Consider the following 24,291-nt stretch of genomic DNA (forward strand, 5'->3'; position numbering starts at 1 on the left):
AATAAACATTTATATATTATATCCTTTGTTATTCTATGTTATATTATATTATATTATATTATATTATATTATATTATATTATATTATATTATATTATATTATATTATATTATATTATATTATATTATATTATATTATGTTATATTATGTTATATTATGTTATATTATATTATGTTATATTATATTATATTTTATTATACTATTATTATATTATTTATAATATATAATATTATTATATATTATATAATTTATAATATTATAATTATATATAATTATTATATTATATTATATTCTTTCTATATTATGTTATATTATATTATGTCATATTCTTTCTATATTATGTCATATTCTGTCATATTATATTCTGTCATATTATATTCTGTCATATTATATTATGTCATATTATGTCATATTATGTCATATTATATTATATTATATTATATTATATTATATTATATTATATTATATCATATTATATTTTCTATTTAGAAGATATATTTCTACAGAAATAGGCATTTATATATTTATATATTACATCGTTTTATGTATATATTATATTTATAATATATAAACATATATTTTTAATATAAATTATATATATCTATAAATATATATTCTATATATTGGGCATATATATATATATTTTTTTTATTTTTTTTTATTTTTTTTTTTTAATTTTTTTTTTTTTTTGAGGCCTGGTACTTAGGCTTTGACTTTTTTCCCCAACAAATCTGCATCTTTAGAGGTTATTCAGTGTAAAATTCAACGCGTGTCTCTACAAGCACAGCATTTCTGGCTGCCTGCAGTCACCTCCTCGTCTGCCGTGGATTAAATCACGTTTCAGGTGTGGGATCATTCCTAAATCTCGGGAAAAATCCGGGAATGCCGGGCACTTCCTTGCGTGGGAGATGTCTGCAGGTGGCACCTTGGTGTTTGCCTGCTAATTAATGGACACATTGACTTTTTTGGAGAGCACTTTACCCTTACCAGGAATAACGCTAATTACTCATTTGGCATCATTTCCGCCCCGTCCAGCACTTAATTAATTTTCTCGTGCCTGGCTATTAATTAAATAATTTCCATTAATCTGCTCTTGCTCCGGCCCTTTCCATTCCTCATCTCTTGTCTGTGCCTCGCTCCTCACCTGCCCCTTTTTTCTCTCCAAATTTGGCTTTATTTGAAGGGTCTAAGCTATAAAACCCTGCCCCAGGTAACTTTTTGACCTCTTTTTTTTTTTGTTTTTTTTTGATAAGAGCAGCTGGAGAACTTTGTGCTGTTTCTGCAGTGTCTGATAAGGGCTGGAGGAATTCTACCCCCTGCTCCCAGCATCTCCTCGCTCTGCTCCAGGGAAAAAAAAAAAAAAAAAGGTATTTTTATGCTTAGATGGCTGCAAAAAGCAAAATACACACGAATTTAAAAAAATTCTAGATTTATTCTTTATCCTGTGAGGAAAAGTAGAATTTTTTTGTTCTCTTCGTGGCCAACGAGTTCCTTTTTTTGACTTAAAAATCCTTCCTGCCACAATTATTTATAAATTATTTTTGTGATTTGAGTTGGGTTTTTTTTGGAAGAAACTGATGAATATTTCAATGGGATTTTTTTTTTTTTTGCTTTCAGGACTGTTCTCCATCCATTAGATGACCCCAAATAGGTTTCATCCTGTGGATTTTATTGTTTTTCCTGCTGTAGGATTTTACAGGGAAAAGTAGAGGGTGGATGTGGAGTTGGTGGGGAAATAATTGCTGGTTGAATTCTGTAAATTGAATTTTTTTCCTTCTGCATAAAAAAAAAGCTGCGTTTTCATGGCTGAATTTTGTAAATTGAATTTTTTTTTTCTTTTTTTTTCTGATTCAATTAACCTCGATTAACTAAGGCAGCTAATTAAAAACCAAACCCATCTGCAGATTTAGGCAGAAATAAAAAAAAAATCAATTTACAAAATTCAGCCATGAAAACGCAGCTTTTTTAATGCAGAAGGAAAAAAATTCAATTTACAGAATTCAACCACGAGAACACAGCAATCCATATTTTATTGCGTCCATATTTTATTTCTGTGATCTTTTTTTTATTTTATCTCTCCATTTTTCTTTTTAATTTTATTTTTTATTATTTATTTATTTATTTATTATTTATTTTTAATTTTATTTATTTATTATTATTATTATTTATTTATTTTATTTATTATCTATTTATACAGCACACTTCCAGGCAAATCCCGAATTTCGGCGTGTTTTATGCAGAAGAAAAAAAAAAATTCAATTTACAGAATTCAACCACGAGAACACAGCAATCCATATTTTATTGCGTCCATATTTTATTTCTATGATCTTTTTTTAATTTATTTTTATCTCTCCATTTTTCTTTTTAATTTTATTATTTATTTATTTATTATTTATTATTATTATTATTATTATTTTTATTTTTTTATTTTATTTATTATCTATTTATACAGCACACTTCCAGGCAAATCCCAAATTTCGGCGTGTTTTATGCAGAAGAAAAAAAAATTCAATTTACAGAATTCCACCAGCAATTATTTCCCCACCAACTCCACATCCACCCTCTACTTTTCCCTGTAAAATCCTACAGCAGGAAAAACAATAAAATCCATAGGGTGAAACCAATTTGGGATCATCTCATGGGTGGAGAACAGTCCTGAAAGGAAAAAAAAAAAAAAAATAAAAAAATCCCATTAAAATATTCATCAGCTTATCGCAAAGAACTCGAATCACAAAAATAATTTCTAAATAATTGTGGCAGGAAGGATTTTTAGATTAAAAAAAAAAAAAAAAGGAACTCGTTGGCCAAGAAGGGAATAAAAAATTCTGCTTTTCCAGGATGGCTCTGGGAGGGTTCAAACCCTGTCAGGAATCACCCCTGATTTAATTAACCCCAATTAATTAAGGCAGCTAATTAAGAACCAAAGCAATCTCTGTATTTGCTGTGGCCCAGGAATTGTGGATTTGGGGGTAGGAATATCCACAGGAGGAATTCTCCGTGGAATAATTGATTTTTTTTTTTTTTTCCATGGAATTCCTTCATTGCTGGTGATTTTGGGAAAAAAAAAAAAAAAAAAAAAAAAAAAAAAAAAAGCTCCTGACACCATTCCCACCTTCCCAGGGAAGGAGCCTGAGAGGGAAAAAAAACCTTGGAAAATTTATTTTCTAAAGGGAGAAAATCAAGTGGAAAATCCACTCTCATCCATGTAGTGACAGCTTGAAATATTGAGGTATTAATAAAAAATATTTGGGTATTAATTAATGAAATCAACTCCGATCCTCCAAACTGGAATTACCTGAATTTTATTTTTTTTTTTCCCTTTCCCTATAATATCTCAAAGTGCTGAGGGAAATCTGTGTAGCCTGGTGAATATAAACCTGGGAAAAAAATATATTTATATTTATATTTATATTTATATTTATATTTATATTTATATCTATATCTATATCTATATCTATATATCTATATCTATATCTATATTTACATTTACATTTATATTTATGTCTATATCTATATCTATATTTATATCTATATTTATATCTATATTTATATCTATATTTATATCTATATTTATATCTATATATTTATTATTTTAAGAAGGGTGTGCATAATTTCTAAAAGACTGCAGCATTTTTAGGTGCGGCATAAAAAAAAAAAAGAATTATAAAAATAAACAGCAAAATAATAAAAATAAAACGGCAGAATAATAATAAAAACAAGAAAATGACCGAACAAGAATAAATAGAAAATATTTAAAATATAAAATTATATAAAATAGGAAATAATATTGAAATAATACATATAATTATACATATATTTATATTTATTATATAATTAGTTAAAATTACATGAGTTATGTATTATATAAAAATAATATATTTTTCTATAATATCCTATATAAATAAAATATATTCATTTATATAGGATATATACAAATAATAAATTTATAAAATTATATATATTATTATATATAAATTTATAAAATTATATATATAAATAATAAATTTAGATATATTTTATATCTAAAATATATTTATTTATATAGAATAATATAGAAATACAAAATAATAAACATAAATATCATGGAAATCATAAAAATATCACCTGAAAAAGTGACCTGCTTTTAAAAATGCACATTATAATATATAAAATGTATATGACCTACTTTAAAAGTTGCATTTTTCAATAAGAACTTTAATTCCTACTCATTTATTCCTCAAAAAATGGGAATTTCCAGAGCTTGGAATGGCTTGAGGAGCATCAGGATAAAATTCCCTCTCTGTGGGTTGGATTAGAGCCCAGTGGTCAGAACTGATCCTTAAATTCAGAATTAATCCTTAAATTCAGAATTAATCCTTAAATTCAGAACTGATCCTTAAATTCGGAATTAATCTTTAAATTCAGAATTGATCCTTAAATTCAGAATTTATCCTTAAATTCAGAATTAATCTTTAAATTCAGAATTGATCCTTAAATTCAGAATTGATCCTTAAATTTAGAATTAATCCTTGAATTCAGAGCTGATCCTTAAATTCAGACCTGATCCTTAAATTCAGAATTAATCCTTAAATTCAGAATTAATCCTTGAATTCAGAATTAATCCTTAAATTCAGAACTGATCCTTAAATTCAGTATTGATCCTTAAATTCAGAACTGATCCTTAAATTCAGAATTAATCCTTAAATTCAGAATTAATCCTTGAATTCAGAATTAATCCTTAAATTCAGAACTGATCCTTAAATTCAGAATTGATCCTTAAATTCAGAATTAATCCTTAAATTCAGAATTAATCCTTGAATTCAGAATTAATCCTTAAATTCAGAACTGATCCTTAAATTCAGAATTAATCCTTAAATTCAGAACTGATCCTTAAATTCAGAACTGATCCTTAAATTCAGAATTAATCCTTGAATTCAGAATTGATCCTTAAATTCAGAATTGATCCCTAAATTCAGTATTGATCCTTAAATTCAGAACTGATCCTTGAATTCAGAATTAATCCTTAAATTCAGAATTAATCCTTAAATTCAGAATTGATCCTTAAATTCAGAATTGATCCTTAAATTCAGAATTGATCCTTAAATTCAGAATTAATCCTTAAATTCAGAATTAATCCTTAAATTCAGAATTGATCCTTAAATTTGGAACTGATCCTTAAATTCAGAATTAATCCTTGAATTCAGAATTAATCCTTGAATTCAGAGCTGATCCTTAAATTCAGAATTAATCCTTAAATTCAGAATTAATCCTTGAATTCAGAGCTGGTCCTTAAATTCAGAATTAATCCTTAAATTCAGAATTAATCCTTGAATTCAGAGCTGATCCTTAAATTCAGAATTAATCCTTAAATTCAGAATTAATCCTTAAATTTGGAACTGATCCTTAAATTCAGTATTGATCCTTAAATTTGGACCTGATCCTTGAATTCAGAACTGATCCTTGAATTCAGAACTGATCCTTAAATTCAGAATTGATCGTTAAATTCAGAATTTATCCTTAAATTCAGAATTTGTTCTTATATTCAGAATTAATCCTTAAATTCAGAATTGATTGTTAAATTCAGAATTGATCCTTAAATTCAGAGCTGATCCTTAAATTCGGAACTGATCCTTAAATTCAGAATTAATCCTTAAAATCAGAATTGATCCTTAAATTCAGAATTGATCCTTAAATTCAGAATGGATCCTTAAAATCAGAACTGATCCTTAAATTCAGAATTGATTGTTAAATTCAGAACTGATCCTTAAATTCAGAATTTGTTCTTATATTCAGAATTAATCCTTAAATTCAGAATTGATTGTTAAATTCCGAACTGATCCGTGAATTCAGAGCTGATCCTTGAATTCAGAACTGATCCTTAAATTCAGAATTTGTTCTTATACTCAGAGCTGATCCTTAAATTCAGAATTGATCCTTAAATTCAGAATTTATTCTTATACTCAGAACTGATCCTTGAATTCAGAACTGATTGTTAAATTCAGAGCTGATCCTTGAATTCAGAATTTCTGCTTATATTCAGAATTAGTCTTAAATTCAGAAGGATTTTTTGGTGGGCCTGGGCTGTTTCAGGGTTTATATTTGGGGCATTTTCCAGCTTGACCATTCCGTGATTCCTGAGTTTTTCCTGATTTTTGGGACGGTGATGGTGAAAGGATGGCTCTGGCCTTGTGCTGGCATCTGGAGGGAAGCAGCTCCCAAGGAGATTTTAGGGGCAGTTGGAGAATTATTCCTGCAGGAAATGTTGGATTGTTTGAATGTTTGATGAAATATTCTGTGCATTCCATATTAAACATAAATCAGCTGTCAGTTGAATTTTGTGAAAGCAAGTCTTAAAGGAAAAAAAAAACCAAACAAAAAGCTGTTTATTCCCTTATTCCTGTAATCTCTTTTCTCCAGAGCCGTATTAAATTCCAATTTCCAGCCTTGCACAGGTGAGGGGGAGATTTAAACCAGTTCCAAACTCGGCTTTTGGCCGTCAGAGCTTTGGCAACGCGCAGTTCTTTGAGGAAATGGAAAACTGGCAGGAATTTTACCTCATTAATGGGTTTTTAGACAAAATGAATGATTTTCCACGTGGGGAAAATCCATCCATCCACGATGGGGGATTCTGAATTTTAGCCTAAAAGTCAGTTTGGGCAGTGGAAGGAATAATGCACTTTTCATCCCGTGTTTTCAGCTCACAAATCCTTCACCCCAGTGATGCTTCCCAGGTTTATCGTGCTCATCAGGGATTATTTTCTTTCTGAAATCATGTGTTTGGTGCAGTCAGACACCTCCCATGCCAACATCCTCCCCCGAGCTAAACGATGTCGTGCTTTACTTTTACAAGATCGCAGATAAAGAACTTGGCAATTTCTGGTAATTAAGGCCAAATTTTCGTTCCAAGTGGGGTTCTGGGCGCAGCTGAAGGAAATGTGTGGTGGTTCAAGATCCGGTTGATGAGTTCACTTCGATTCTGTCGCTGCTGCTCCTTGCAGGTGTCTGTCAGTGTGATGTAAAATCCATTTTTCTGGGGTGTGTTGTGCTAATAATAACATGCTGCGAGGCAAAAAGTGAAAAAAACACAAACTTACAGCGGGGAAAAAAAAAAAAAAAAAGAGAAAACTTCCATGGCAAAGAGTTCTCAATTTGCAGATCTGCAGTAATTCCTGGGGTGCTTTAATCTGTCAAAACACTCACTTTTCCCCACCTTAGCACTTTTAAACGTGCCTGTTTGTTTCCTAAAGAAAATTTTGGGGTTTTTGAAGCTTTGTCCTGGGCACTTCTTCACTGGCTGAGTTTTGCAGGCACGGAATGGTCTCCAGAGGAGAACGTGAGAATGGGGCAGCCCTTTGAGCCAAGCTGAATTCCCTCGGTGGCCTTTGGGGTTTGTGGCTGGGCCACGTCAGGTGTTGGGTTTTTACCTTCCCATCCCTGAACAGAAAATCCCTTTCTGCCCGTGGAGCTCTCGTGTCCCCAAGTGCGGTTTAACAGAATTTTTGCAATTATCTGACAGCACCTGAAAATTGCTTTGCTAAATGACAGCAGGAAGTTTCATCTGCATTCCATATCTGCTGTTCAATCTGCTAATCCTCCACTGAGCCTGCCAGGAAAAACAATGTCAGCAGACTGGAATTTTATTAAAATCAGAGAGCAGGGAATGCTGCTTCCCACTTTTCCATCACGCCCTGCGAGGTTCCAGCCTTCTGGAATATTTTCATTGCCTCAGCCGTTGTGTTCCTGGTTGTTTTTTCCTTGAAATGGGTTTTAGTCACAGGTTTGTTTTTTTTTTTTTACAGCACTCAGCCCTTCCCTTTTGGGTTGTCTTCCCTCCCCCAGGAAAGCTGGAGCTCCCTGTTTGCTCTTGTTTATATAAGTTAATCTTCCATGTTGTGACATTTTCCCCCCCTCATTAATGAGAGCTCCTAATTGGGCCTAATGAAACATTTACTCACTCTGCTCGATAATATTATCAGCGAGCTCCGCAGAGATAAGGCACTGTGAAGAAAATAAGCTTTTGAAAGATTCTGGGTGAGATATGAAAGCCACTTTTGGGCCAATATTTTCTTACTTGATTGGATTTGTGGTGCAGCTGTGTAACCAAGCCATGGCAAACAACATCCATTATTTATTGGCCTGCCTGGCAAACAAGGACACCTTTGACTGCATCAGGTTGGGAGGTCGATTTACTGAGCCTTCCCCCCAGCCAGAGAGTCACTTTTTTCTTTTTTTTTCTTTTTTTTCTTTTTTTTTTTTTTGTGTGTTTATATTCCCTCAAATTTTCCATTTGGCACGAGGGGAAAGCGAGAGGAGCCTGGGGGAGGGGAGCAGGGGGGGGAGCCTGGGGCTGTGGCAAACTGGCACAAGTGGAATTGTGCCTTTTATTTCTGCCCCAGGTGCTTCAGATCCAGTTACAGCCCATGAAGGCCGAGTTTCCTTGAGCCGGCAGCAAATACAGGACAAGGAGAGAAGTCCTGGAAATGTTGGAATGATTCGATTCCCTCCCTTCCTGCAGAGGAAAGTGGAGCTTTTAAAATGCCTTTAAAGCATTTTAAAAATGCTTGAAATACACTGCAATTTTGTAAAATTCTTGATCAAAACTGTGTTGCTTGAGACAGTCCAAGGATATAATAAGGATATTCCAAGGATTTCAGTGTCCCGGGCCAGGCTGGAAGGGCTTGGAGCGAGCTGAAGGCGTGGAAGTGGAAGGGAGGTGGAACTGGATGAGCTTTAAATTCCCTTCCACCCCAAACCATCCTGGAATTCCAGGATAAACACGGTTATTTGCAAGGGATCCAGGAAGGAGAGTGAGGACTTGAGGCACAGAAAAGACTCCTCTCATCTCGTTACCAACATCCCTCGAGCATTTTTAAGGTTAGGAGCCCTCTTGGAGTCAGGAAATCTGGATCCTTGGTGGTGCAGGGGCACAAGGGTGAGGTGGTCGGGATCAGGAATGTGTGGCTCTGGAAACTGGGGCCTTGGAATGACTTGGAATTCCAGGAGTTGGATCAATGACTTGAAATTCCAGGAGTTGGATCAGTGATTTGGAATTCCAGGAGTTGGATCAATTACTTGGAATTCCAGGAGTTGGATCAATGACTTGGAATTCCAGGAGTTGGATCAGTGACTTGGAATTCCAGGAGTTGGATCAATGACTTGGAATTCCAGGAGTTGGATCAGTGACTTGGAATTCCAGGAGTTGGATCAATGACTTGGAATTCCAGGAGTTGGATCAGTGATTTGGAATTCCAGGAGTTGGATCAATTACTTGGAATTCCAGGAGTTGGATCAATGATTTGGAATTCCAGGAGTTGGATCAGTGATTTGGAATTCCAGGAGTTGGATCAATGACTTGGAATTCCAGGAGTTGGATCAATGACTTGGAATTCCAGGAGTTGGATCAATGATTTGGAATTCCAGGAGTTGGATCAGTGACTTGAAATTCCAGGAGTTGGATCAGTGATTTGGAATTCCAGGAGTTGGATCAATGACTTGGAATTCCAGGAGTTGGATCAATGACTTGGAATTCCAGGAGTTGGATCAGTGATTTGGAATTCCAGGAGTTGGATCAGTGACTTGAAATTCCAGGAGTTGGATCAATGATTTGGAATTCCAGGAGTTGGATCAATGATTTGGAATTCCAGGAGTTGGATCAGTGATTTGGAATTCCAGGAGTTGGATCAGTGATTTGGAATTCCAGGAGTTGGATCAGCTCCACACATTGAGGGGGACCTGTTTGTTCATCAGCCTCTCATCGGTTTGTCTTCACTCCCTCAGGTTCCCTTGTGCTTCTTCAATTTTGGCCATTCCAGAGTGAAAAGAAATAGTGAAAAATTCTTTATTGCCATCTGTCTCAGTTTTATATAATATATAGCAAAAAATACCCATAGGCAAGCATTTAAAGTAATGTTAGTATTTTAATATTAAATTAAGTATTAATATTGAATTGATTGTTAATATTTTACGACAGCATTATTTTAAAATAATTTTAATATTTTATAATATATCAATATTAATTACCTATTGTTAATATATTGTATTTTGGGCAGAATCCTGGGGAAAGTTGGGATAGCTCTGGAATGGGAATGTTCACTGCCGTGGTCCCACGCAGGTCATCCCCTCGGTCGTGGTTTTCCTGGAGGAAACTCATCCTCAGGGGTGGACTGAGCCTCATCCCTTCACTTTTTGTCTTTTATTTGTCTTTTATGGCACTGGAATATGGCAGGAAGGAGGGAATTTCAATTTCTGCAGTGTCTCGTCACTCAGGAAGAGCCATATTGTGTAGTTCAAGTGGTCCTTTGGATATTTCGTTACAAAAACCTAACTCTTATCTTAATTTAATGCTGATTTGTTTCTTGAAAACAGAATTTTGGTGATCTGTTGCTGTTTGTTCTCCACAGATTCGTCTGCCTAATCCTTCTGATCCTGGGCCGCAGCCAGAAGGAACCTGGGCCATCCTATGGAAAACAGCGTTGGAAGCACACAGGCAGCAGAGGTGGGCTGTGACTTTGGAGTGTCTCCTGAAATAGATCCATAAATCCAAGGTTTTGTCAGCAGCGTGGTGAAATTCACAGTAAAACCCACAATTCCTAAAATTCTGTTGGTAGCTTGGTTGGCAAAACCATCCCCGCTGGAAAAGGAAAAACCCCAACCGATCCAAAAAACAGGGGGGGGAAAAAGGGAAATTCCTGGAAATCTCTGCTGAGCATTTCCAGCCTGGCCAGGGTGTGCCTGGAAATTTGGAGGGAATGCCTTTGGCTCTGGTTTGGCAGGAGCCTCCACTCCAGCTTGTTTGTCCTGCTGGGAATTTGCATGGGAGGAGTGAGGGTTGTGATTTGTAATATCCGAACGCGGCTCCAGGGTCGCTGGAATTTGCCACAATTCCCTGTGTTTGTCTGGAGGTGTGGGAAATCTAAATACCAACCTGAGCCAAACGTTCAGCTCTTCTCTCTGAAGCCTTGGCAGAGCACCCAGGGGGCCCCAAATAAATGGATTTTTTGGGTGATTGCACCTCATCCCCGTGAACTTCCCACCCTGCCCTCCTCCAAAACGTCTGTGCCACCTTCCTTAGCATTCCCTTGGGATGCGCTTAAAAAGAAAGAAATTGAATTCACGCTTAAAAATTTTAATGCTGTGACGGCACTTAAAGTGCACTTAAAGTTCAGATGATGAAGTTAAATTTATTTCTCTCAGGTAAGGGATTGGTTGTTGGTGTTCAAATTGAGATTTCTCTGCGTTTAGTGCTGTTTATTCCACACCGTTTCAAGCTGGATCTCAAGGACCTCAATCCTGCTGATTTGTAGGAATCCTTCCAAGGAATTTTTAAGGCTCCCACTGCTCAGGAGGACAAATAGATGGAAGCAATGACGTGAACTTGAGTTTGTTTTGCGAGTTCCAGCCCTCTGTGAGGGCTTCTGGCCAGCAGAAGGCACCACCAGCTCAGCTTTGTGCCGCTCAGCAGCTCGCCGGCATTCCCGGCTGGATCTCCACGCTTCCAGCAGGATTTCGCAGCAAATTCGTCATCCTGCGCCTCAGATCCTCACAATTCCCACTAAATAATGTGCTCCCTTGCTTTTCCAGGCCTGAGGGGTGGGGGTTTCCCTGAGCAGTGATGCCCACGATGGGGGCGTTGGGGCGCGCGCTGGCCCGAGCCGTTCTCCCGTTCCTCGTCCTCTCGGGAAGTTGGGTTTCAGCTGAGAACATCAACTTCTACAACATCAGGCCTCCACTAGACCGTAAGTAGCTTTTTTTTTTTTTTTATGGAGTTCTGGCCTTTCCCCTATGGAATTCTGGCCTTTTTTCCCCTGTGCAATTCTAGCTTAAAATCGTCATTGTTTGCCCCATCCTTCCAGTCCTTCGCGTTTCAGCTGCTCGTCTCCAAAGAAACTTCAAAATAAACGTTCTGCTTCTCAACCCACAGCACTTTAATATTTGACAGGTTTACTAAATGAAAATAAATCGAGTCATTGCCGAATTAAAGAGCGCACAAGGACTTTGGCACTTTAAGGGCTTTCCTTGTGTTATTTCTGTCTGCCTGCAGAGGAAATTAAGCAGTGGTTTCCTTGTAAATAATCCAGAACAGGTGGTTTTGGTCTTTTATCTCGTTGGGGGTTTTGTAAGGGGAGGAATAGGTGTTGCTGCATGCAATTAATTCACTCTGAAGGTAATTAAAAACCCTGTGGGACCTGTGAAGCCAGTTGGCGCTAATGGCATAGTGTATTTTTTATTTATTTAATTTTTTTTTTTTGCCTCTTATCTGGCATCAGCAGTGCTCCATCCCTTCATTTGCATTATCTGCGTCGTTAAACCAGCCGGGAAATAATAGCTGGGAATAATACCTGCCCCTAATGAACCCTGCACCTTCCAATAATTCATGGAAATAATGGAAATAAGATTTTAAAAGACCTTCTGTTTCAAGGATCCAACTTCTCCTTCCGAGTGGGAGATCAAGCGCTGGAGCTGCTTTGGAAATGCAGTTTTTCCATCAAAGGGAAATGTAGATTTATGTTTGCTCCATGAGGAGGGAGATAAACTCTTCCTTATTTCCTGCTTTTCCCACCACTGCCTCAGTTTTGGATTGTGAGAGTGAAAACATGAGGATATTTTTTGAGTTCAAGCCTAGAGGGGAAAAAAAAAAAAAAAAAGCTTCCTGCAAAACTTGTTTTATTTGTCTAACAGTGAAAAGATGTAAATAGATATAATTTATTCCTGCAAATACATACATTTTAAATATATTACAAAACAATTTCTGCACAAGCGTAATTTTGAACACTTTAATTTTTTTTTTTCCTCAATGCTCCCCAGCTGACTTTTTTTTTTTTTTTTTTTTTTTTTTTAACCCTTTCCAAGCCACTCCATTCCCAAACAGCTTCAAGTGCTTTACCTGTGACAACGCAGTGGACAACTACAACTGCAACCGATGGGCTGAGGACAGGTGGTGTCCCGAAAGTGAGTGAGGCCGGATGAGGAGATCCCTGTGGTTCTCAAACTCCTTCTGCCCTGGTCTCCCCCTTGGAGAAGCCTGGCTCGGTTTTGTTCCTGGTGATGCCGAGTCAGGTGGTTTCTGCTGACAGTTTTGGCCATTCCAGAGTGTAAAGCGACAGTGAAAAATTCTTTACCTCCATCCCTCTCTGTTTTATATAGCAAAAAATGCAAGCATTTTAAATAATGTTAGTATTTTAATATTAATTAATTAATTAATTAATTTTTTTAATTAATTTTAATTAATCTTTACCTCCATCCCTCTCCGTTTTCTATAGCAAAAAAATTAAATAATATTAGTATTTTAATATTAATTAATTAATTAATTAATATTAAAATACTAACATTATTTAAATGTTAGTACATAACATAGTATGTTAGTAACATAATATGTTAGTAACATATTTTAAATAATGTTATATTAAAATATTAACATTCAATTAAATTAATTAAATTATTTAACAATTAATTATTAAATTAACAATTTAACAATTAACAATTAATTGTTAAATAATTTAATTAATTTAATTGAATGTTAATATTTTAATATAACATTATTTAAAATATTTTACTATAGCATTATTTTAAATAATTTTAATATTTTGTAATACATCTGTATTAATTGCCTATTATTACATAATATAATACAATACCATATATTACATATATGTGTATCTGTATAATCTATGCAATTATGTGCTTCCCAGGAATTAAATTTAATCTTGTTGAAAAAACCTGAAAAATTTCATCTGCAGCTTTATCCTCTTCAGAGTGTAAAGCAACAGTGAAAAATTCTTTACCTCCATCCCTCTCCGTTTTATATAGCAAAAAATGCAAGTATTTAAAATAATGTTCGTATTTTCATATTAAATTAAGTATTAATTAATTAATTATTAATTAATTTATTTAATTGATTGAATCGAATGTTAATATTTTAATATAACATTATTTAAAATATTTTACTATAGCATTATTTAAAATAATTTTAATATTTTATAATACATCAGTATTAATTACGCATTATTATATACTATAATACCATATATTACATATATGTTTCCCTGTGTATCTGTATAATCTATACAATTATGTGCTTCCCAGGAATTAATTTTAGTCTTGTTGAAAAAACCTGAAAAATTTCATCTGCAGCTTTATCCTCTTCAGAGTGTAAAGCAACAGTGAAAAATTCTTTATCTCCATCCCTCTCAGTTTTATATAGCAAAAAATGCAAGCATTTTAAATAATGTTAGTGTTTTAATATTAAATTAAGTATTAATATTGAATTGAATGTTAATATTTTAATATAACATTTTAAAAATACTTCTAAATTTTAATATTACATCAGTATTAAGTCCCTATATTAATATATTGTTATTAATATATTATTAAAATATTAGTATATTGTAATATATTATATTACATTTTTTCATTACATTACATTATATATTATATATTATATATTATATATTATATATTATATATTATATATTATATATTATATATTATATAATATAATATATATTATATATTATATATTATATATTATATATTATTTATATGTTTCCCTGTGTATCTCTATAATGATGTGCTTCCCAGGAATTAATTTTAATCTTATTTAAAAACTCCCGAAGGATTTCCTCTGTCGCTTTATTTTCTTCAGGGTTGTAAAGGGACAGTGAAAAATTATTTATCCGCGTCTCCCACTTTTATATAACAAAAAAATTCATTTTCAAGCAGATGTTTAACAATGCATCAATATTAATTACCTGTGTTTCTCTGCGTATATATCTAATGAGCTGCTTCCCGGGAGTTAATTTAAAGATGTTTAACAAACCTGAAGAATTTCCTCCGTAGCTTTTGACTTTCCCTTCCCCTTGGACGCCATCCCCAAAATTCCCTGGTCTTTGTGGGCAGCAGGACCTGCCTGACGGGGGGGATCCCACCTGTGCTGGGGAGGATAAAGCCCAGAAAAGAACGGGAGCGTTCCCTCATTTTTCACATCCACGGGAGCCGTGGGAGCGGGGAAGAAGCGAAGCGGAGGAATGAGGAAACCAACCCGAAAGCGCACGGGAGCGCGCTGCCGGAGGGGGGAGAGAAATAAAAACAAACGTGTGGCTGATGGTGCTAATTAGTGACTTCAACCAAAGCAGCCTTGCTGGAGGTTCGAAGGGCCGGCTGAGATTTCGCAGTAATTAATTTCTTGCTAAATGCTCTGTTGATGGAGTTGCAAGCAGTTCTGTAGGGCCGCTCCCTTGGGAATGCTTTGCTGCGCTGCGCGTAGGGAAAAACGCGGGAACTGCGTGAAGTTTTGAGATGCTGCTCCAAAGGGTCAGTGATGGGAATGGGATTCCTGCTCCTGCCTTTGCAGGCACTCGCTACTGCCTGACCGCTCACCTCTTCACGGCGCGCGGGGAGAGCACCTCGGTCACCAAGAGATGCGCCACGGGCGAGGAGTGTCACCTGGTGGGCTGCCACCGCCGCGGGGACAGCGGCCACACGGTCAGCGCCGCGCCTGCTGCTGCTCTGCTCTGCCCTACTCATACCCTGCTCCTGCCCTACTCATACCCTGCTCCTGCTCTGCTCTGTCCTGATCCTGCTCTACTCATACCCTGCTCCTGCTCTGCTCTGCCCTGCTGCTGCTCTGCTCCTGCCCTACTCATACCCTGCTCCTGCCCTACTCATACCCTGCTCCTGCTCTGCTCTGCCCTGCTCCTGCTCTGCTTGTGTCCTGTTCTGCTCCTGCTCTGCTCTGCCCTGCTCCTGCTCTACTCATACCCTGCTCCTGCTCTGCTCTGCCCTGATCCTGCTCTACTCATACCCTGCTCCTGCTCTGCTCCTGCCCTACTCATACCCTGCTCCTGCCCTACTCATACCCTGCTCCTGCTCTGCTCTGCCCTGCTCCTGCTCTGCTTGTGTCCTGTTCTGCTCCTGCTCTGCTCTGCCCTGATCCTGCTCTACTCATACCCTGCTCCTGCTCTGCTCCTGCCCTACTCATACCCTGCTCCTGCCCTACTCATACCCTGCTCCTGCTCTACTCATACCCTGCTCCTGCTCTGCTCCTGCCCTACTCATACCCTGCTCCTGCTCTGCTCTGTCCTGATCCTGCTCTACTCATACCCTGCTCCTGCCCTACTCATACCCTGCTCCTGCTCTGCTCTGCCCTGCTCCTGCTCTACTCATACCCTGCTCCTGCTCTACTCATACCCTGCTCCTGCTCTGCTCTGTCCTGCCCTACTCATACCCTGCTCCTGCTCTGCTCTGCCCTGCTCCTGCCCTACTCATGCCCTGCTCCTGCCCTACTCATACCCTGCTCCTGCTCTACTCATACCCTGCTCCTGCTCTGCTCCTGCCCTACTCATAGCCTGCTCCTGCTCTGCTCTGTCCTGCTCCTGCCCTACTCATACCCTGCTCCTGCCCTACTCATACCCTGCTCCTGCTCTGCTCTGCCCTGCTCCTGCTCTGCTCTGTCCTGCTCCTGCCCTACTCATACCCTGCTCCTGCTCTGCTCATGTCCTGCTCATGTCCTGCTCCTGCCCTACTCATACCCTGCTCCTGCTCTACTCATACCCTGCTCCTGCTCTACTCATACCCTGCTCCTGCTCTGCTCTGCCCTGCTCCTGCCCTGCTCGTGTCCTGCTCATGTCCTGCTCCTGCTCTACTCCTACCCTACTCCTGCTCTGCTTGTGTCCTGTTCTACTCCTGCTCTGCTCTGAGCTGCTTGTGTTCTGCTCATGTCCTGCTCCTGCTCCACTCCTGCTCTGCTTTGCCCTGCTCCTGTTCTACTCATACCCTGTTCCTGCTCTACTCACACCCTGCTCCCACCCTATTCCTGTCCTATTCCTGCTCTACTCATACCCTGCTCCTGCTCTGCTTGTACCCTGCTCCTGCTCTACTCATACCCTGCTCCTGCCCTACTCATACCCTGCTCCTGCCCTACTCATACCCTGCTCCTGCTCTGCTCTGTCCTGCTCCTGCCCTACTCATACCCTGCTCCTGCTCGTGTGCTGTTCTACTCCTGCTCTACTCATACCCTGCTCCTGCTCTGCTCCTGCCCTACTCATACCCTGCTCCTGCTCTGCTTGTGTCCTATTCTGCTCCTGCCCTACTCATACCCTGCTCCTGCTCTGCCCTGCTCCTGCCCTACTCATACCCTGCTCCTGCTCTGCTTGTGTCCTGTTCTACTCCTGCTCTACTCATACCCTGCTCCTGCTTGCTCTGCCCTGCTCCTGCCCTGCTCGTGTCCTGCTCATGTCCTGCTCCTGCTCTACTCCTACCCTACTCCTGCTCTGCTTGTGTCCTGTTCTACTCCTGCTCTGCTCTGAGCTGCTTGTGTTCTGCTCATGTCCTGCTCCTGCTCCACTCCTGCTCTGCTTTGCCCTGCTCCTGTTCTACTCATACCCTGTTCCTGCTCTACTCACACCCTGCTCCCACCCTATTCCTGTCCTATTCCTGCTCTACTCATACCCTGCTCCTGCTCTGCTTGTACCCTGCTCCTGCCCTACTCATACCCTGCTCCTGCCCTACTCATACCCTGCTCCTGCTCTGCTTGTACCCTGCTCCTGCCCTGCTCCTGCCCCACTCCTGCCCCACTCCTGCCCTATTCCTTAGGTGCGCTAATCCTGCCCTGCTCCCACCCTACTCCTGCCCTACTCCTGCCCTGCTCCTGGGGCTGGAGGTGGCCATTCCAGGACTGGTTTTTCCAGGAGGATGTGCCAGGAGCTGCTCTGCACTGGGAGCAATGGGATTTCTGCACGCTCTGCACTGGGAGCAATGGGATTTCTGCATGCTCTGCACTGGGAGCAATGGGATTTCTGCACGCTCTGCACTGGGGAACAATGGGATTTCTGCATGCTCTGCACTGGGAGCAATGGGATTTCTGCACGCTCTGCACTGGGAGCAGTGGGATTTCTGCATGCTCTGCACTGGGAACAATGGGATTTCTGCAGGAGAAGCAGTGGGAGCAGTGGGATTTCTGCATGCTCTGCACTGGGAACAATGGGATTTCTGCATGCTCTGCACTGGGAACAATGGGATTTCTGCATGCTCTGCACTGGGAGCAGTGGGATTTCTGCACGCTCTGCACTGGGAGCAATGGGATTTCTGCACGCTCTGCACTGGGAGCAATGGGATTTCTGCACGCTCTGCACTGGGAACAATGGGATTTCTGCATGCTCTGCACTGGGAACAATGGGATTTCTGCATGCTCTGCACTGGGAGCAATGGGATTTCTGCATGCCCTGAATTAATCCCCGCCGAATTAATTACCTTGATTTAATTACCCTGAATTAATTGATTAACCACCCCGCGTTCACGACCCTTTTCTCCCGGCAGGAGTGTGTTTCCTGCTGTGAAGGCATGATCTGCAACGTGGAGATCCCCACCAACGCCACCAACGCGGTGTTCGCCGTGCTGCAGGCGCGCAGGGCGGCCGCGGGCAGCCGCGCGCTGCCCAGCCTGGTGGCACTGGTGGCACCGGTGGCACTGGTGGCGCTGGTGACAATGGCACTGTCCTGACACGGCACCCCCAGACCGAGCTGCTGGGACAGTCCCCGGGCCAGGAACCTCCAGGATCTCCCAAGAAGTCGCTGACGTTCCCTCATCCCAGCAAATTTAAGGAAAGGCGCGTCCTGAGCTCCTTGGGTGTTGTAGCGGGAATGGAAAATAAACCCCACAAAACCCCCCCCCGGTGGGTGGGGCAGTGGGGTGGACTCAAGTTTTGATCCCCTGTTTTCTGAGCAAAATGCACATTTTTTGGGGGGGGGGGGGGGTTTGGGGACAGAACTGTGGCAATCAAAGTCAAAAGGAGCTTTGGGTGGCTGATGTGGAAAGGTGGGAACTGGATTTAAAGCTTTTATGTGCATAAACAACTCAGAGTTTCTTACCAAGGTGTGTTTGAGCTTATCTCGATTTCACAGAGAACACCTCTGGTTTTCGTAGAGAACAAATACGAGGTTGGTTTTTTTTCTGCTTGATCAGAGCTCTCATTTCTCCTGGCAATAACACAATATTAATTCTTTTCTTTCTGTAAAATGCCTCATCCTCCTCCTGTTTTAAAGCTGTAGGAAATGTAGAATTCCTAAAAAAAATCCTGTTGGAGCACCCAGAGCAGAATTCCTGGTCTTGCAAAGCAGAGGGATTATTTCCTTGCAATTCCGCTCAGAATATCCCAAAAATCCCCTCAGAATATCACAAAAATATTGTTTTTGTGATATTGGGATGTCATGACTTTGAAATCACAGCGATGGTCAAGCAGCTTCGTTATCCTAAAAATTCCAAGTGGACACTTGGAATAAATAAGGAGGGAGCTCTGCTTTGTTCTCTCTTGATTTGCACAGGTTTTTCCCAGGAATATTATTGTCCTGATGGATGTTTTTGGGAAGGATGGATCACTTAAACTGACCGAAGAAAGAGATTTGGAGCTGTTTCCTGAAAAAATTTGAGTAGCTGCAAATTTGGCTTCTTTTACTTCAATATTGCCTTAATTATTTGCTGGTTTGTGTCACTAATTATATTCATTTGTAAAAAAGATTCTGAAACATTTCCAGGCTTGTTGACATTCCGAAATTTCCTCCACAATATTCTTAGAATGTAGACAGGTGACTGAATTCAGTCTGTGGCTTCTGGACGGGCGATTGTGCAGCTACAAAATTTGGATGGAAAAGCTTTTTCCTTGCCGGAGGAAAACGGTTCTTGACGTCTGAGTCAAGGTTTTCCAAGATCTGGATTCTTGTGGATCCCTCATTTCTCAAGATCTGGATTCTTGTGGATCCCTCATGTCTCAAGATCTGGATTCTCTCTTTCCATATCTGGATTCTGTGCCATCCAACAGGGCTGGAATTCTGCTCTGGAGCTGGGCTGGGAAAGCTGGGAATGTTCACCTGGAGAAGGGAGGGATCCAGGGAGAGCTTCCAGCACATTCCAGGGCCTAGAGGGGCTTTAGAAGAGCTGGAGAGGGACTGGGGACAAGGCATGGAGGGACAGGACACAGGGAATGGCTCCCACTGGGAAAGGGGAGAATTGAGTGGGAGATTGGGAAGGAATTCCTGGCTGGGAAGGTGGGGAGGGGCTTGGCCGGAATTCCCAGAGCAGCTGTGGCTGCCCCTGGATCCCTGGATGTGCCCAAGGCCAGGTTGGACAGGGCTTGGAACAAGCCTTGAGCAGGCTGCCCTGGAGCAGAGTGACAGAACAAAGCAGGGATTGATTCCAAGGATCTCCTCCATGGATCCACCTTGGGCAGCACCAGAGCCCAGCCAGGGCTGCAGCCAAGAGGAACCAAAATGGTCCCAAAATGCACGAGCGCTCCCGGGGGCTCTCACTGGGATCAGCTCTGCTCCATTTGCACCTTGCAGTTCATTGGCCACTTCCAGCTTGAGGTGATCAAGTCCCATCCTGCTTGTTTTTCTCTCTGCAGCCCACGCTGGTTGTGCTCCTGGGCCTGAGCTTTGGATCATTTGTCCTTGGTGCCCAGCTGGAGAAGGAATTGTTTTGTCTCCCTGCTCTGTGCAGAGAGCTCAGCAACACTTCATGTGAAGCTCAGAGCTGCACACCAAAGCAGCACAGAGCCTGAAACATAGAAAAGCCAAAACCTGAGGGATCACTGGGACAAGGGAATCTATCCCTGGATGATCTGGGTCCTTCCCAACCCAAACCATTCCAGGATTCTTTGATGGTCCCATAATTACCTTCATCCTTCTGCTCCATCAAGGACTTTTCCAGATGAAAGCATTTTTTTTTTTTTTTTCTGGTGGACAAACCATTCCAGGTTTCTCTCTGCTCCACGGGGAATTCCTCCAAGTGGAAGTTGGCTCCCACATCTTGGGTCATTGGATTTTTTTCCCGCACAAATTGCTCCTAAATTCAGATTTTGGGAATAATTCTTCCAATCTCAATGAGGCCTCCAAGAGCTCCGTGGTCTTGTAGGGGTTGCTGTCAATAATTTACAATAATCTCAGTGCTGAGGGGTTCTTTATAGTGGAAATGCCATTCCAGAACTTTTGGGAATGGCAGGGAGTCCCTAAAAATCTGCTGCAACAACAACAAAAAAATGACATTTCAGGAGGGAAAACCTGTGGGTTTTTTCCTTGGATGAATGATTTTTTTTTTTTTCCCTTCACTGAACAGTGAAGAAATTCTGAAATTTAGATTTTAAACCTCATAAAATGTCTCTGCTTTTGGGGAAGAATTGTTTGGGATAAACCCCAATAAATCAACTGAAGGTTCAAGGATGAAACCTGGGCATGGGAAAGGATTTGATCTTGGGGTTTTATGCTTTTAAATCAGAATTTTAGAATTCCAAAGGTGGAGAACATTAAAGATGAGCTGTAATCTTTTGGATGCACCAATCCCTTTGTTATGGCAAAGTTTGGGATTGTTTTTAATGGGGAATTGGAATATGCAAATGACGTTAATGCAATGCACAAAGAGGCACTTGGTAGAAGAAATACGGAATTGAAGAGGGAATTCCAGGTTTTTTTTCCTTTTTTTTATGGAAAAACCTGCTTGGATTTGATGTTAAATGCTGATTTTGTGGGTAAAACATGCTGAGAAAAAAAGAGTACTAAAATTCACCGTATTTTTGGCAGGATTAATGACTGTACAGAAATCCGACCTTAATTTATGGCGGAATTTTTATATTAAATATTTTCAGGCATCCGGATTTTCAGATCTCCGTCTGAAGAACTTAAAAAAATAATTATTGGATTTGATAAAACCAATTTTCAGCGATGTCCTTGTCTCAGTTTGGGTTCAGATGTTGAAATTTAAATATATTCAACTTTTCATTTGATGAAACCAATTTTCAGTGATGTCTTTATGTCATTTTGGGTTCACAGATGTTGTAATTTAAATAAATTCAACGTTTCGTTGCCTAAATTCACCCCAAAACTTTGGGAATGATATTTCCGTAAATCCATACATTTTTGAACCTGAAAATAATTCAGAAGTAATGGCAAACCCATCCGTTTGTGCAGTTAAATGTGTTTTTTCTGATATATATATATGTGTGTAATATGATTTTTATTTACATTGCACTGGACAGCCTATAGAAAGTTTATTTTTAAAACTTAAATTCTGATAAATTCTTCATTATTCAGCGTTCGGATGTTTTCTTATTGCTGTGTAACTGCTTTGAGTCTTCTCCAGAAATGGCACTTTTAATAAAAAATATTCCAATATTTTCTGGTGGAGAATGTTTCTGGTGACAAATATTACATGGTGAAATCTTAATTTAAATGAAATTCTGCCCCTGACTTCAGCATAATTTAAATTTCCTTTTCTTTGCTGTATTCCAGGATTATTTTTGGGAATATTTGCCCTCTCTTTTTGAGGATAATTTATCCTGTTAAAGACTCTCTGTGCTCAGAGATATTTAAAAAAACCTGAAGAAAATTTAATTTTATTTTGCATTTCTTAAGTTCTGATTGCTGGAATCGTTGCTAAAATAATTTTAATTGTCGTTTTAGAGTGTTTTAATGAAAATAAAAGGAAATCTCATTTATTCTGCTCTTGGCATCAAGGAGAGGCAGAAAAAGCAGCTGCAGGTTGGGGGGAGAGAGTGGAAAAACAGCAAAGAAAAATTGTATTGAATATTCAAAATTATTGTTGAATATTTCAAAGGGAAATTATTGAAGGGATTAAAGGTCACCTCACAGAGTTCATTTGGGGTAATTTTATTTTTGAATTTTGTGAGGAGAGTTGGGATTTTTATCTTTGTCTTTTAAAAAAATTTTTATACATATATTTATTTTTTTTTAATGGGCTGTGTAATAATTTGGGGGTTTTATCATTTACATATATCTTGGAGAATTTTAAAGTTGTTATAATTTAATTTTTTTTGTAATTTTAAATTTTTTGGAGGGGATTTTCAAATTCTTTTTTTTGTATCTCAGTTATTTTTTGCTGTTATTTTTCAGTGGCTTTTAAACATTTTAATTCTTTCTTCTTCTTCTTTCTTCTCCTGTTTTTTATCTTTTTTTTTTTTTTTTTTTTTTTTTTTAGTTTTTGCTTCTTTTTTCTATGTTTCCTTCCCTTTTTGGGTTGGTTTTAACCTCATTTTCTGATTTAACAGCACAGTGAAGAGCAGTGGGGACATCCAATATCCATAAATATTCTGGAAATCAAAAAAAAACATGGAAAACACAAAACCTCTGGAGGAAAGATAATAATAATAACAATAATAATAATAATTATTATTTATTGAATATAATTAATATTTAAATATTGTTATATTAATAATATGATACAGTAATAATAAGCACCAAAAATATTAAATTAATTCTTGTGAATTATAATAAGAATATTAACCTATGGAGGAGGAGGATTTTTTAAAAATTAGTATTTTAATTTGGATTTGTTTGGTTTTTTGAGAGTTTCAGGTAAGTTTTTTTTTTTAGTGTTTTGTGGGTTTTTTTGTGTGCCAGTTTTTTTTTTTTTTTTCCCCCTATGGAAAGAATTCTTTGACACTGATGTTGAAAGTGGGACATGAATGGAAAGAGATGAGAGAAATTAAATTAAATCCTGTTCATGGTTCACTTCCTTCTTGTTAATGGTGTTGGGGTTTATCTGGGACAAGAAGAAGTGGGGAGAATTTCTGAAAAAAACAAATTAAATATGGAAAAAAACTCAGGTATGCTTTTAGATGAGATACCAAAGTCAGAAATGAAAGATAAAATAAAATGAATGTTTTGTTTTGCAGCAGGAAAGCCAATTTTAGGCTTGTGGGTCACTTCACACTTCTCAAAGTTGTGAGGTCGGGATTAATTATTGCCTCAATTAATTTATCCTTAATTAATTTATTGCCTGGGTTGGGATAACGCAAATCCAGCCTGATTTTTGGGATCATTTGGGGATCAAGGCTGGCTCCTGTCTGTGCCCTGGCACTTCTTCAAATTTGGTTAAAAAATTCAAAATCCTGGAGTTTTGGGCACCATGGCTGGGCAGCTTTAATTTGATTTTCTCATTATCTCTGAGGAAATGTTCTGCTGCTTTCCACGCACGTGAAGAGAAAGAATAAACTGGATTTTATTTTTGAAATTGGGAATTCCCACAACCCCACCAAGATATCAAGGCTTAATCCAAGTTTAAAAGCTTGGCTAATCCAGGTTTAAAAATTGGACAAACCCAAGTTTAAAAGTCTGACTAATTTGGATTTTAAAGTTTGGCTAATCCAGGTCTAAAAATTTGACAAATCCAAGTGTAAAGGTTTGGCTAATCCAGGTTTAAGAGTTTGAAAAATCCAAGTTTAAAAGTTTGGCCAATCCAGGTCTGAGAGTTTGGCAAATCCAAGTTGAAAAGTTTGGCTAGTCCAGGTTTAAAAGTTAAACAAATCAAAATT

General features: G+C 38.6%; 1 protein-coding gene across 1 annotated transcript in view; it reads left to right on the forward strand.

Annotated features, from left to right (window-relative positions):
* Nucleotides 1-18,588, forward strand: part of LYPD6B (LY6/PLAUR domain containing 6B) — a 48,202-nt gene extending 29,614 nt beyond the window's left edge. The window contains 7 exon segments of the mRNA XM_053948449.1: nt 10,090-10,128; nt 10,130-10,249; nt 10,379-10,473; nt 11,559-11,713; nt 12,828-12,926; nt 15,328-15,458; nt 18,291-18,588. Of these exon segments, the coding sequence (XP_053804424.1) occupies nt 10,090-10,128; nt 10,130-10,249; nt 10,379-10,473; nt 11,559-11,713; nt 12,828-12,926; nt 15,328-15,458; nt 18,291-18,473 (822 nt within the window). The 3' untranslated portion in view covers nt 18,474-18,588.
* Nucleotides 18,589-24,291: the final 5,703 nt, after the last annotated feature.

The sequence above is a fragment of the Vidua chalybeata genome, chromosome 7 (genome assembly GCF_026979565.1).
Source record: "Vidua chalybeata isolate OUT-0048 chromosome 7, bVidCha1 merged haplotype, whole genome shotgun sequence".
In the NCBI taxonomy this organism is placed as follows: Eukaryota; Metazoa; Chordata; class Aves; order Passeriformes; family Viduidae; genus Vidua; species Vidua chalybeata.